The following is a 16152-nucleotide window of genomic DNA, read 5'->3' as shown; positions in this document are numbered from 1 at the left end:
TGAAAGACAGTGTAAAGAGACATCTGTGATGATACCTTACATAACTAACACTGATCATAAACCACCTCAAACTGTGTCTTTGTAGCAGGGTAGTCCACCTGTATAGTTTACCTGCATTCCAATTACTGCATAGATAAAAAACAGCATCACAATAAGTAACGCCACATATGGAAGAGCCTGGAATAAAAGAAAACAAAAAATATTACCATGCAAAAATAAGTCATTTATCTACATCTAATTATTCACAATAGCTGAAAGAGGTTGTCTGCATATCCTAATATATTATGAAACTTGCAATGAAAGGTGTATGTCTTCTACGAGGCTAAACTGAAAACATCCATCTTTATATTCCTTTCATTTATCTATGCATACATGATCATGATCGTATCAGCACATTTCCTTTCTTCTATAACTAAATTCATTGCTGTGTCCCATGACTTAAAGGATGCAGATTATGCTGACTGTTATATGACCATTATATTCATTAAACATATTAACAATGGCATATTAACAATGGCAAGTGACACCAGTCAGGCAGAATATCATTCTTGGTAGGCACCTAGTGTCAATGACAGGTTCTACAGTAAAGAAGAATATCAATCTTGATAGACACCTCATGTCAATGACAGGTGCCACCAGTTTGGCAGAATGTCATTCAGGGTAGACACCTCATGTCAATGGCAGGTGCTACCAGTTTGGCAGAATGTCATTCAGGGTAGACAACTCATGTCAATGGCAGGTGCCACCAGTTTGGCAGAATGTCATTCAGGGTAGACACCTCATGTCAATGGTAGGTGCTACCAGTATGGCAGAATGTCATTCAGGGTATACACCTCATGTCAATGGCAGGTGCCACCAGTTTGGCAGAATGTCATTCAGGGTAGACAACTCATGTCAATGGTAGGTGCCACCAGTTTGGCAGAATGTCATTCAGGGTAGACACTTTATGTCAATGGCAGGTGCCACCAGTATGGCAGAATGTCATTCAGGGTAGACACCTGATGTCAATGGCAGGTGCCACCAGTATGGCAGAATGTCATTCAGGGTAGACAACTCATGTCAATGGCAGGTGCCACCAGTATGGTAGAATGTCATTCAGGGTAGACACCTTTTGTCAATGGCAGATGCCACCAGTATGGCAAAGTGTAATTCAGGGTAGACACTTTGTGTCAATGGCAGGTGCCACCAGTATGGGAGAATGTCATTCAGGGTAGACACCTCTTATCAATGGTAGCTGCCACCAGCATGGCAGAATGTCACTCAGGGTAGACACCTTGTGTCAATGGAAGATGCCACCAGTATGACAAAGTGTAATTCAGGGTAGACATCTGTCAATGGCAGGTACCACCACCAAAGCAGAATGTCATTCAGGGTAGACACCTGATGTCAATGGCAGGTGCTACCAGTAAGGCAGAATATGAATTTTGGCGGACACCTTGTGTCCAACACTGATCATCAGTGATCCACTGATCAACAAATGATTCCGAGAGGTTATTCTGCTGCAATGACAGTGTGTATCATTAACCTACCTGGAATGATTTTATGAACGTCCAGAGGAGTGTTCGTATGCCTTCTCCTCGACTAAGCAGCTTCACAAGCCTCATCACTCGGAATAGACGAAAGAAGTTGATACTGATAATGGTCTTGCCGGGCTGCAATAAATCAACTCAATGTTAGACATTATGACTTCAAATCTACAGTTTGAGACCTACAGCGTCTTGTTGAAATCACTGACCTTCAAATACATCTTCTTTGCTACATTAGAATTGTCACTTGTCTCCTGTGCAGACTTGATGAGTTATCCATGAAACTTCCATGTCTTAATTCTTTTGGTTAAAATATAACACTACTTCCCTTTTGTATCTTAAAAAGTTTGATAACATGATTTTAGTCGGTTATTGAAGTCTCATCTGCACCCTACAAGATATATGTAGCTGTTTGTATAATTTTGTTTTAATAAATTACGCCTTAAAATTATACCAGTATCAGAAACATTTGATTTATTCCACTGGCTGTGAGTAACAAATGAATTGAAGAATACTTGTGAAACAGAATCTGAGAAATGTGATTCAGTTGTTTTAAATCTAAGAATTTTGAAATTCATGTGAAATAGTTCAGTGTCAAAGTGTGTGAAACATGAAGAGAATCCGTTTGAATTTCACATAAACTTACCAGCATATGTTGAAATCATATGGGGAAAACATTCACCCATTATCCATTAATGTTATATTTCAACATCCAAAACATTTTATATATTCCTCTCGAAATTTCAAAGTTCATTCAATAAATCCTACTTTTAAATGACAAAGCATGAAATGAATTCAAAACTTAACTTTGAAAATAATTGTGTGGTTAATGACAGTATAAGCATTCATTGTCATTCAGGAGAGGAACTGATATAAGAGAGTGACGTACAGAGCTTGTTCGTATAATAGAAATGTGTGGAATATTCATGCTTAGGATAAACAAAGCCTGTTGTTTTACAGAGAGAGGATGCAGGGTGAGTCTGACCAGCATTAGGCAAAGGCATATTGCTGCAGTTGAGGTCCGACTCTTACCTCCAGTCAATCAAAGTATCATGTGAATGCATGCAGATGCTATTTAATGCAAAGTATCACATTTAGAGTAAGATTGAGAGACCTGTAGAAATTGACATTTGACATCAGTGCAAAAAGTGAACCCATCCCTCAAACTCATTACCTAAACTAAAAAAACCAAAAAAACTAAAATGTACATCTTTAACATTACAAACACATCTTTAAATTATGCAATATCAATAAACATGTGACTCATATGCTTTAATTTCAGTTAATTTGTCTTGTTAAATCTGTTTCAGTTTTGTGGGTGTTCCGTAATGAGGGATGGGCACAGTTTATGCATCTGATCCATAAATAGACTCACCACATACCGGCAGACGTCGCCTGTTACATTACACTCACGTTGATACTATTCAATAAAAAGAAAAGAACCAACAGGTTCTGTAGCTCACCTAAACAGACCATTATTATCCAACAGAATGTACTGTGGATACAGAGCTGAGGAAGAGCAGGTCGACGCGATAACTGGGTAGCAACAAATCAGTTGTACCAAATCTGGTTCTATTTGGAAATCAATTAAAAAGGCTAAAGTAATTTTGCTGAGAGTATAGCAGAAAAATGGGTAATCCGTTTCTTCACTTTGAAAAACTTGGAAAAAAACAGACAGAATATATGTAAAATTGGCCTATGTGTTAGTATAGTTAGAGAAATGACTAAATATCTCAAGATTTATCTTACGTCAACAAACTTAGCTTTATAGTAAGTACTGGGCATCAGTAATACTGATCAGGACCTTGTCCATCTGATGCCCTATCTTTTCTTGGCTCCAAACAGAAACATTTATAGATATCTCCTACACAGATTTGGACAATTGCAAGAAGATCCATAAAAAATTTATCCCTGTCTAGTTTGAAATCAAAGATGGCTGCCTAATATACCATTCCCCTATCCACTTACTAGATCTGAAAATTATCCCTGTCTAGTTTGAAATCAAAGATGGCTGCCTAATATACCATTCCCCTATCCACTTACTAGTTCTGAAAATTATCCCTGTCTAGTTTGAAATCAAAGATGGCTGCCTAACATACCATTCCCGTATCCACTTACTAGACCAGAACTCTACAAAATGAGGACAGGGCAACAGATGGTGGACAACACACTATGCCACAGCTCACCTCAGCCCTTTGGGCCAAGTGAGGGTGAGCATCCCTATGATATACTTTTACAAAAAAACGAAATCTACGTGCAGTAACATTCAAGTGCAGTGCATTCCACTAAGTCATTCCTCATAAATCATTCACAAAATATCAAACAACTCATTGTACATATTCCCAAGGAAAAAAAAAATTAAATTAAACAATACATTCAGACAAATGATGATAACAGTTTGTATTGTTAAACATTCAGTGACAATAAGACGCAACAAAAACAAACATGACATTGTGGTCACTGTCTTGACCAACCTTTAACTTGAGGATTTCATTAATTGGATATATTTTTCCTATTAGTTTCTTCAGCTACAGTATTAGTGAAACGATGGTTTAACCTTACATTTGTAACCCAATAATATTCATTTCTAAATTTAACGAACTATTTGTTAATTGTAACATCTAGTGATACATGTTTGTTAAATTTCCAAAACACACAACGGAAAAAAAATGTTTAGTTAAAATACAATTCTAGAAAGACTAAACTGTTTTCAAATCAAACTATTTCAGTTAAACACTTACAAGCACTTAACATCTAAATCTGTGCAGAAACACTCTTCTAGTCAACTCTAAAAACTTTCTCCTCCTGGAATATGCTTTATCAAAGACTCTTCGTGAGATTAATTTTTGGTCATTGAAACTGACAACACTTCAGTTGGAAAAAAATGTTAGTATGTTAAACATTTATCACTGCTAGTTATATGCAACCATACTCTGTTTTTCCTGAAAAAAAACCCCTCAAAACGGAAATAAAGATATAAACAAGTTTCATTTAATAGTTATATATGTTTGTATAAATCGTCATACAGTTGACACTAACATAATACATAGCCACTCTCTACCAAGCAAAAGCCATGAGAGACTTTCTTCTACCTATAGCTAAGCTGTTTGCTATATTAGCTGAGGCCTGTAACCTAGAGCATATGCAGTCCTGTATCTAAGTCTGTGGCGTGGCAGCTCTTCTAGGCTATCCGACACAGGGAACCAGGCCTCAGACACTCTGGACATGTGACATTACTGCTGGACAAATAACACGTACCTAACTAAATACAGATGAGAACCGATGATCTGGACATGATACAAAAGTACAAAATGCTACAATGTTCACAGTGTACGTCCATGCCCAAATGTATGATGATCTAGATACAGAGACTATAGGGAGAAGTCATTTTACACAGCTTAACTCACAAACCATTGACCACAGTGAACGTAAAACTGCAGAGATTTCAGAGTAGTCCATCATGAGATACCCCAATCTGCATACTTAACCTCCGAGGTGAGATCAGTTTGAAGTCGGCAAAGTCCGAGGTCAAAGGGACATGGGTGATTGTGTCATTACTGGATGTAGATATGATTTTCAAATGATGAGGATGAATTGTTTTCAAATGGGTCTTAAAAAGTATACAGAGAAATGAGGTTGTTCTAGAGTCAAAACCTGTGTTGGACAACTGTTTAAGGATCAGGGATGATATTTCAAGGATTTGTTTTCACCACAAGTCTAAAATCTTGAAGAGTTCAACTGAGGGCAAGGCTGAAATGTTATTGTTCAATATTAGAAAGTTTCTCCATGAAAGATGGTTTGTCAACAGAGTGTTATTCCTGGCAGAGTTTTGTCTGAGGGGATTGACGTGTCCTTGGCTAGGACAGCCACGTGCAGGAGAATATTTTTGCTGGGTTGGCATTTCTGGAGTGGGTTAATATGGGCATGTATTATGTGTATTGTGTAAGATGAATTCAAGTGCCGAATTTGAGAGGTTTCAAACCAGGAGTTTCTGAACAGGGTACTGCATTCCATGGAATAGGAGTGAGCAATCAATGGTTTAGCAGCGAGTAATCAATATATCCAGGTTGCGGGTTGAGGAAGACATTCCAAAAGTGTGTGACATTTTCTCAATTTACCAATGAGTAACATAATATTGGGTAGTGTTCTGGACAAGGCGTTTCAAAGCCTTGCACTGATTAATACTTATTGGTGATGTTCTTGTAATACATTTCCAAAAGGTGTACTGTTTTCAAGGAGGTCTTGGGTTTTCTGGGAACTACCTTTGCCAGGAGTGAAGGTGAGTAACATTGATGAGGAACTGTATCTATGAGAGAAATATTGGTGCTGTATATTTCCTGGACGCTGCATTCCAACAGTCTTCCAGGAAGGGTATTACTTCTCCAGGAAGGATTCCAAAGTGTTCCTCTGTTGACCTTCGAGCTTACAAGGGTGATTTCTGATTCGTTTCTTGGTCTACGAAGGGACTGTTCAGGCAATACTATATCATGAAGGTCTGAACTGTGGTCTGAACCTGTAGCAGGGATATACCGGGCATGCAAAAGCTGTATGAACCAGGCCCAGAGGTTTCAACCAGGAGATAAGGCAGTACAGTAAGCCTTGATATAACAAATGCACAATTTCCATGGATTCATTCTTTGACACATATCATGTTCGAAGTAGGTTTTTATATCAAATGGAACAGTATTTATTCCTCAAAAGGGGCGAACATTAATTAATCCTGGTTGTTCACTCGAGTCTCTTCATGCTGGGTTTACTATGGGGAACATGCAGCAAACAGTTAAGTACTGGTTAAAAGAGGAAATGTGACAAACCTCTGCTCTCTGTTGGTTAGTGAAGAGCAGCGAAAGAATAAAATTTGATTTAAAATCATTCCATGTGAAATGAAAGGTTATAGGTGATAAGGAAATCATATATGAAAATAACAAGGAAACAAAAGTATAATGTCTTGGGATAATCACAGTCAATTATTTCATAAGAAAACTAAACAAAAATTAAATAAAACATTTCAGTTTGTAAAATGAATGAACAAAAACATAATGGTTCGGCAACCATGAGGATCCCTTGCAGTCATTCTAAGAAACTAAAAACATGTTGCAATGCAGATAAATCTACTCTATGAATTCCTTTCCGTTTCCGCGGCAACATTCCCTAGGTGTAACCAGCAAGATTCCCTATGCAGGCACCACTCAAACTTTGCACTCAGTAATCCACAAATTCTGGATTCAAATGGACTTGGTTCAAATATCAATCAACAGAATATTGACTGACAGACTATTCTGTTCACTGTGGAAAAATTCATTTTTAAATTCATAAATCAAATATTATCCTACATCGAATTTCTGGAATATAATCATGAATGAAATGAGGTGATACAATGTTGTACCAACACCTATTTTATATTTTATACACATCATCATTCATATATTTATAAATGATAGTTCTAAGATACGAAATGTATATGCTTTAAATGTACTACCAGTCCCAATGTGGTAGAAAGATAGCCGTGATATTTCTAGACTTTACTTGCAATACATTTATATTAAGTCAGGCAGCCATTGTTAGTACAGAGGATGCATGCCCAGAGACGTTTCATGTTTCAACACAAAGAGAAAGTCATGTTTCAAGTGCAGTTAGGTTTCAGGCACTTCAAATAGGAGTCAAACTACAACTCATTCCAACAGAGGCTTCAGATGACAAACAGGCCAATGCTATCACTTGTGTTCTGGAGCAATCTTGGCAAACACTGCCAGTCTTGTTGAACCACCAGCCTGCAGTCATGGAATAAGGTCAGGTGTGGTTGCTATGGTAACAATACACGTGCCAGGCAGCCAATCAGACACCAGAAAAACAAGGTACTGTTATATGTCTCTGTCTTCACTCGTCTGTTTCACAAGAATTGTGTTACATATAAAATCTTGTCAAAGTATCAATAATTAAGACAAATCAACAAAGATTTAAAACTCTGATATTTGCTGATGTGTTTTCATCTTTAATCCAAGAGCACTGATGTATGTGGCATCTAATGAGGCAAGGATGATATTGGATCATCCAAGATTATTCAAACATCAAACTTCCTCCCAACTTCTTCAGTTTGTTAACATCTGCAGTCAGTGTCCTCAGTAAGAGTGCACAACTAACCAACTCAAGTGGCAGAGATACTAGTGATGTCACAAAGCATTGTGTTGGAGATCGACCTTGCCCATGCAATATCTCCTCTGGAAACCAGTTCTAGACAATATTTCAGTTAAAGCCATCACATAAACCTCCACTTGGTTTATGGATGGTCAAGTCCTTCTTTAACTGTCCTCCAACATCATATTTGCAAAATAAGTCCCTCAATATTGGTTTGTTTGTTTGTTCGCTTGTAAGGCCACACTCAGCAATATTCCAGCTATATGATAGTGGTCTGTAGACAATCCACCATTTATCAGACATGGTGATTTATCTTGAACCTGATTGGTTGTCCTTGACCTCTGTTCAACTGCCCCATAACAAACACACCCACCCCTGCATCAGCAACTGTGGCCGCGTTCAACCAGACTGCCACAAAACTAATCTCAAGAAATATTGGCAACTCATTCCAACATGGCATCATGCTTAGTCATTCCAAAGTCTGAAGATGGAAATTAATAATCAGAAGGCGTTGTGTAAAAAATCATGCACTTGTCTGCGTTGATCTCACTTTGTCTTTCCTGTACAAAGACATCAAAAGAGATAGTCAACAATGGAGGGGAAGGAATCGAATCTACTTACATTCACTTCAGTGTAAATGATGTCAATAAAGCTACCGAGTACAATGATGAAGTCAAACACATTCCAAGCATCTCCAAAATAATTCTGAAACAGTAGGTTTAAATATATTGCAAACAGATTAGACAATTAACATATGGTATGACACAGATACAGAAATACATTACCTGAGGTACCAAGATACTTTGAGAACGAATAGTGGTGTGAAGGTGTGGTTGTGATAAGATGCGACAATCACCTCATCATATGACAAATGCTATTTCATTCATGACATGACATATGATTGTCACAACATGAGATTTTAACCATGACACATGATAATTACCAAATGACATTTCATTCATGATATGATATGAGATGATAATCACCAAATAATATTTCATTTACATGACATACAGTAATCACCAAAAGACATTTCAATCATCATATGATAATCACTTGATAATATTTTATTCATAAAATGATTATCACCAAATGATGTTTCACTCATGATATGAAAATCACAAAAAAACATTTCATTCACATGGCATCTGACATCACCAAATGGCATCTCAGTCATATGATAAACACAAAATATGATTCATTTCATTCATGACATGTGTTAATCACCAACTGATAATTCAATCACAACATGTGTTAATTACAAAAAGATAAATTAGTCATGAATGTGTTAATCACCAAATAAAAATTCAAAATCATGATGTGTTAATTTCCAAATAATAATTCAATCATGACACATGTTAATCATCAAATGAAACTTCAATCATGATATGTTAATTACCAAATGACATTTCATTCATTATACGATAATCTCTTGACAACACTTCATTCATGACATGATATGATAATTACCAAATGACATTTCACTCATGATATGAAAATCACTTAAAAACTAATCATTCGTAATAAGATAATCACCAAATAATGTTTCAGTTATGTATGATAATCAAGAACTGATACATGATAATCATTTTAAAATGACATGTCAACAATGAAATTCACCATATGGCATTTTATGTTAGAGATATGATTCTTAAATGACAGTTGAATTGTGATAGTTAATGGTAAGTCCTTAAATTAGATAACTGACTACGACATGATAATCGTTAACTGACATTTCAATCATGAGAAAACATATTAATCACCGAATGCAAGTTCCATCATGATATGATAAATGAAAAACACAAAATGACTTTTCAATCATGTGACATGATACATTCTTATAAGATATATGAATCATGACATGACATGATAGTCACCAAATCCATTTCAATGACTACATTTCATATCACACTGCCCAAATGACTTTTCAACTAAGTATCATTAAGTATAATCACCGAATAACATTTCGGTTTATTTCACATCTCTATATCTACATATCATATGATATGGTATCCAGTTACATGGCATTGTCATCATGATACTACAAAATAATCTTCATGATTACTGAAAATCACATTGTGACATCATAACCATATGGCATGGTAAATAATCACCATATACCACAGTAAATTTGCACCATATGGCATCGTAAGTAATTACCATAAGGCATGGTAAATAACTGCCATATTGCATGGTAAATAATCACTGCATGAAATAGTAAATAATTACCATAAGGCTTGGTAAATAATTACCAAAAGGTAGATAATAACCATATGGCATGCCACGGATACTGAAATATGTTACCTTGAACCTAAAGGCTGCTAGTTTGAGGAGGAACTCCACTGTAAATACTCCTGTGAAGATCATATTGAGATAGTCCAGGGCCTTCACAAACTCCTGAGACTGCTGGTGGTACTGTGGATAATATACATAGGTTATAACACTGCTGGTGGTATTTTAGATAATATAAATAGGTTATAACACCATTGTGATACTGTAGATAATATACATAGGTTACAACACTGCTGGTGGTTTTGTAGATAACATACACAGTTTATAACACTACTGGTGGTTCTGTGGATAATATAAATAGGTTACAACACTGTTGGTGGCACTGTAGATAATATACATAGGTTATAACACTGCTGGTATTACTGGTAATATGAAGGTTATATTTAATTGTATGTGCATTACTACAATTTGTCACACATACTCACCTTCATGGCCAGTGTGACAGTGTTGATCATAATAAGGGCGAAGATGCCGTACTCAAAGGCCTTCGATGTCACAAACCACCAAATTTTATACTGCCATCTTGCTTTCGGGATGTAGCGTCGCATCGGCTTTGCTTTTAGGGCAAACTCAATACATTTGCGCTGAAAATGTTACCAGGTGACATCAAGTTAAGAGCATAAAAACATGGTGTAACTATTTACTTACACATTAAAGACATGTAGTCATTTTTAAATAAAAGACCTGACAATGATTTTGCCACAATGACATTTTCAATTTTTAGATATGCTCTGTATAATCCAACACATTCTGTTTCAACCAGTCTCAGAGTTGATCCATTAGAACATAAATTCAAAGACAAAACAATGAGGCACTTATCTTTGCATAAGTTTAAATGCTTTCGATAAGGCTGATCTAAGTATGAATGTAAATCTGGTTTAGATATATTGAGCAATTCTGTTCAACTGCACAGGGGCTTGATTTGTTGAATTAGTCATATTTTATCCATTAGAAATGAAGAGCAGCTACATGGACTTGTTTGGGACTGACACCTCAGTGACCTATTTAAATATTTCTCCTTAAATGCCACACTGTGTTTGTTGTGAGATGGGCTTGCAGTTCTCTGACAATGATGCTTTGTACAGTAGTTGTTACTTCAACATGTTAGTACTGCAACCCTAAATTTGAACAACTGATAAAACAAATAATTCAATTTGCTGAAAAATGAACCTGATTTTTGTCCAGCTCGCAATTCTTGTACTCCTGTTCACCCTCATTCTGGAAGGTGACGATGACAAAACCCACAAAGATGTTGACCATGAAGAATGCAATGACGATGATGAAGATGAAATAAAAGATGGCCACCATTGGCCGATAACTATGTATCGGACCTCGAGACTCCTCGTTGGAATCTATGGACCTGTACAGCAAGCTGAAAAACAGACACAGATTGTAAGCTGTGGTTCACAATGTATGGAGATATTACAAGATATGTCATGTCTGTATGATTTGTGACAATGTAGGGAACCTTCTTGGCCAAACAAAGTGGTACCAATTCATGAAATATTGCCTCTGTTTACCCTCCAGAAAATGGGTACTCATTGGTATAAGTCATATTAACCTTCTAGTGCCTTACAAGCAGCATGGGCCCTCTGGGGTAATACTGTTTGTCATGTTATATGTATTTAGGGCATGTCCTTGCATAATGCAGTTCAATGCTATAAAAGTGACCAATTACTACAATCATTACTATTATGTCCAACTACCTGCGCACATACGTAAGGTCCTCGACTGTAAAAATATGCAACCTGAAGACATGTCTATTACTTAGATATCTGTTTGTGGTGATACAAATTATATGGTAACTGCTGATTTGATGCTACAGCAGTATCCCAGTCAATTGTGTCTTTGATGTACCGTGAGAGTATACACTTACTCAGGCCATCCTTCAAATGTGGACACTGTGAACAGCGTAAGCAGAGCTTGGCTAACATCATCAAAGTTGAAGTTGTTTTCCTTCCAAACACGTTCCTTCACCTCAGGAGAGTGGAAGTCTCCCTCCCTAAAGTCGATATAGAAACCCCTGGAACACAAACAACGTACAACTATGACACACAGTACGGTACAGGAAATATTGCTGCCTTCAAGCAACTCAAAGAAAGCTCTAATCTTAACATACCTTAGATTAATAACGATTCAAAACACCTCAAAACAGGACAATATTCTATTTTTCTTTTATATATGAATCAAAATCAACCGTTTTCCTTCAAAATTTTAAATCTAAGGTAACCCGATCTGGTCAATACTGTGCCCTTGTTCGCTCATCTTACCAAATAGCAGAAAAATAGGCTCAGGCCAAACCCTTGTATCATAGGTCACAATAACAGTACAATGTTTCAATACCTGACTTTATACAGCTAGAACAAAGAGAAACCTAAAAAAAACCACAATGTGAACAGGGTCCTGCTGCACAAACTGAGTGTAACCCTGTGATTGTCGTAAGTTGTAACCCTGCGATTATCGTTAGTCCAATAATTTAACATAGACTTACGACACTTGTAGGGCTAGGACTGCCATGTAAAAAAGGATCTGGGATGTCACTGATGACATTTTATAAGCAGTAGAAAGGAACAAAACATGTTTACTCCCACTTACTGGCAGTCGGCTTTGGTCAGTTTGGACATGTCAGAACAGCTGAAGAATTTTCCCTGAAAAACATAAGTTTACCATTAGTGACAAAAATCCTGTCACCATATCATTTTAGACAATTTAACTTTGTGATCTCTACAGTGTTAACACAACATGATGTCTCCATCTACAGATCATTTGATACATTTTTTTTCAATGTCAATATATTTTTACAAAGTAACTTATGAGAACTGATGATTGTTATCGTGACAATATATAGTTTTGTGTCACATAACAAATAATTACTTATGTTAGACAAAACATTCTAGATTCTAGTTATGTAAGCTTGACAAAAGTTGACAAAAAGTACCACTGCTGGTGCAAACCAAGTCAGCATGCTTGTAAGTTCAGAATAGCCTATATCGGCAGTAAGAGTGAACCAAATAGATCCAAGGTCTTCATCATACCTTGCGTGTGTTGATAATTACTCATAACATCAATCTACCTGTGACGATCCAGGTTATAACTGGCCTTTACTAACCCATGCTCATTGTCCAGGCAAACAAGGGGTCAGGCTTCCTGACTTGGTTGATGCATGGCATGTTATTCCCATTGCATATATTAATGTTCATTATATCAATCACTGGATTATCAGATCCAGACTAGATTATTTACAGACCACTGGCACATAGCTGGAATATTGCTGAGTGCAAGGTGAAACCACAACCTATACACAACTACAATCAGTGGATTGTCTGGTCCAGTTGTCATTATTTACACCAGCAATAGCTAAAGCAATGCTGATATGCAGTCTTAAACAAACAGGCAAACATGAGTATTTAAATGTTGGTCTGTACCTTGAAGAGCTGTACTCCGATGACAGCAAACATGAACTGTAGCAGGAAGGTGACCAGCATGATGTTGTATATGGTTTTGATGGCCACGATTACACACTGCACTACATGCTGCAGACAAACATCAAGGGATACCATCAACACAAACAAGCATAAATATGTATTCATACTAAATATCTATGGGTAAAACTTTAATGTCATATTTTGAAATTAACATGTTTTATATCAGAATCAAGCTGATCAAAATAATTATTATAACTACATAATAAATGTCACTGAAACAAATTGGTTGGAAGAGTCTACAGAAGGAATTTAATTCCCCCTATGATGGCCGTGACAATTGCATCATGTTGTTAAGGCAATCGTCATGCCATTTATGGGTGGAAGCTTAACCTTGTAGTTACCTTGAGACCCTTGGCTCTGTTGATTGCCCTCAGCGGACGTAACACACGCAACACCCTCAAGATCTTCACTACAGAGATAGCCTGGTTGCTGAAATACACAACGTCAACCATCCAGGAACATGGCCAATACAACATGTACAATCTTACCTTCTCAAACACCTACAAGTGACAAATTTTTCTAAGAATAATCATAACCATTCAAGAGATGTAAAATATTTTCTAACAATTTTTTTACAGAATTAATGTCCTTCATATTATACACTTTTAAAACAAATGCCAAAATAAAACTTATATGTTATTCATGATAATTTCAACAAAAGAAACTTTGGTAATATGACTGTTCCCACTCGTAATATGGATAACAGGTTCTTAGACATATTTGGTGGTCCTTGGTCCATTACTATTATGCTGGATAATGGATCTACTGACTGTATTTTATCCAAGACTGGAAAAAAATATGAAACCAAATTTGTTTCCTGACACCATTTCACACATGCAAAATTATTTTTGAGAAATTGAAAAAGTAGTAGATTTCTCAATGAAAGTAGAAACATCATATGAATAATGTGTGTCATTTGTCTCCTCCAAAATGTCTGTAGCCAAACCTCTGACAGCTGCAATAACGTCCTCCCTTCATTAAACCTTTGAGTGTTCACTTGCAAGTTCATATTTGTGTACTTCTGCTTAAATATGTGAGACATAGAGTCTTGCTTGTAATTAGGTGAGACATGGAGTCCTGCTTGTAATTAGGTGAGACATAGGTTCTTGCTTGTAATTAGGTGAGACATAGGTTCTTGATTGTATATTATCCAATGAAATAGTGTTCATGTGTAATACCTGCATTTCACTTGTAAATAAAGTATAGAATTACAGGTATGCAAGTTGAAAAAAGGGTACACTGGGTTTTTATGCAGAACATTGTTATAACTGTTGGGGTCTACTCATGATTCATGCATATTTGTACACAAGCAACTCATAATTAACAGTTGGGCACCAGTTGTTTGTATTTTCCACGTAACACAGTTGAGCACCAGTTGTTTGTATTTTCCACGTAACACAGCTTATCTGGAACGTTTTTAATCAGTAGTCATGGCTGTATGCTGTGAACCATACACACTACATGCTTCCAAAGTGCCATACAGGCTGCAGTAGAGTGTTATTTGTTTAATGTATCCAAGTATAATGAGATCCTCAACATATAGTGCACATGCAAGCCATTATGTGAAGTGAGAATCAGTGGTACAGTGAAGGTGAGTATTCAGGCAGCTCAAGACTTGATTCGAACAATACTGACCTTCAAACATTTATGTATACACACATGCACAGTTACGCTTGCTTAACTGATTATTATATGACTAAAAACAAGAGATGTTAATAAAACTCTATGCATTATAACGAAACGACTACTTGCACTGTACTGGTATATTCATAACATAGGGCACACTGACAAAAGCAATGCAATAAGTCACTCATAAAGGTGGGACACAAGATTGCATGTTAATACCTGTAATCAAATCTGTGACAGGTAACCTGTGTTTTATACCATGAGCAAATATCCACTAACACTTAGCTCGGTCACACACTGCAAGCACTATCAGATGTACATTATAATGAGACGGTACTAGAGGTTTCAAGAGAAAGCCATTTTTTGTAAGTAGAATAACACAAAACATTTATACTACTCCAGAGAGGTTAAGGAACACCCAAATTTTCACATCAAACACAAATTAACAATATCATCGAATAAAGGTTTTCGGACATAATACATTTTTGGATGCCAGTGCTTATTTGGCTATAAGGAGGGGTATTAAATAACACTGATATTGAATATTCTTGAATGATGGCTTATGTTTAGTTAAAGTTCTCTTTCATAGATTAATGAAAGATTAATGAAAAGTTTTATATCTATTCATGCAATTAAAAAGAAAACAACAAATGTATCTTAAGTGTTCAAAAGCCCAAACCAGTGGAGGATATGAAAGAATCAGCTGTTCTTTAATTATTTTGAATACGATATTAATCAGTAATGTAACGTAAGTAGAAGATGCTATATGCAAGAGATCCACATGCAAGATGGCCGACAGATACAGACAATGGACGAATGGTAGAAGGCAAGCCAGTATGATAATGAAGAATGATGTTAAGTTTATGAGCACATAACTTCTGTATTCTGTTCAAGGACAACAACATTTCAACACAGATTCTAATGACATCGAAATGTTGCCTTACATAGAATAAAGAAGTTGTATATCCATAAAATTATCTGCATTCTTCATCCCTGCAGCTTCTAAAATGCCCATCAAAGATGACAGAATGATGATGCAATGTGTTCAGACAGAAGAGGATGTATATTGGATTTCTTGTACTTCTTTG

General features: G+C 36.4%; 1 protein-coding gene across 10 annotated transcripts in view; it reads right to left on the bottom strand.

Annotated features, from left to right (window-relative positions):
- The window catches only part of LOC137297056 (muscle calcium channel subunit alpha-1-like), a 121235-nt gene that overhangs the window by 30470 nt on the left and 74613 nt on the right, over positions 1-16152 (bottom strand). For all 10 annotated transcript variants that reach the window (XM_067829017.1, XM_067829016.1, XM_067829018.1 and 7 more), the window contains exons 23-32: positions 13780-13867; positions 13379-13486; positions 12549-12601; positions 11830-11976; positions 11124-11325; positions 10379-10537; positions 9966-10076; positions 8283-8366; positions 1530-1652; positions 112-177 (exon numbers count right to left, since the gene is read on the bottom strand). In XM_067829017.1, the coding sequence (XP_067685118.1) occupies positions 112-177; positions 1530-1652; positions 8283-8366; positions 9966-10076; positions 10379-10537; positions 11124-11325; positions 11830-11976; positions 12549-12601; positions 13379-13486; positions 13780-13867 (1141 nt within the window). The remainder of the gene's footprint in view (positions 1-111; positions 178-1529; positions 1653-8282; positions 8367-9965; positions 10077-10378; positions 10538-11123; positions 11326-11829; positions 11977-12548; positions 12602-13378; positions 13487-13779; positions 13868-16152) is intronic.

This window comes from Haliotis asinina, chromosome 9 (assembly GCF_037392515.1).
Source record: "Haliotis asinina isolate JCU_RB_2024 chromosome 9, JCU_Hal_asi_v2, whole genome shotgun sequence".
Classification (NCBI taxonomy): domain Eukaryota; kingdom Metazoa; phylum Mollusca; class Gastropoda; order Lepetellida; family Haliotidae; genus Haliotis; species Haliotis asinina.
This window is presented reverse-complemented; position numbering and strand designations above follow the sequence as displayed.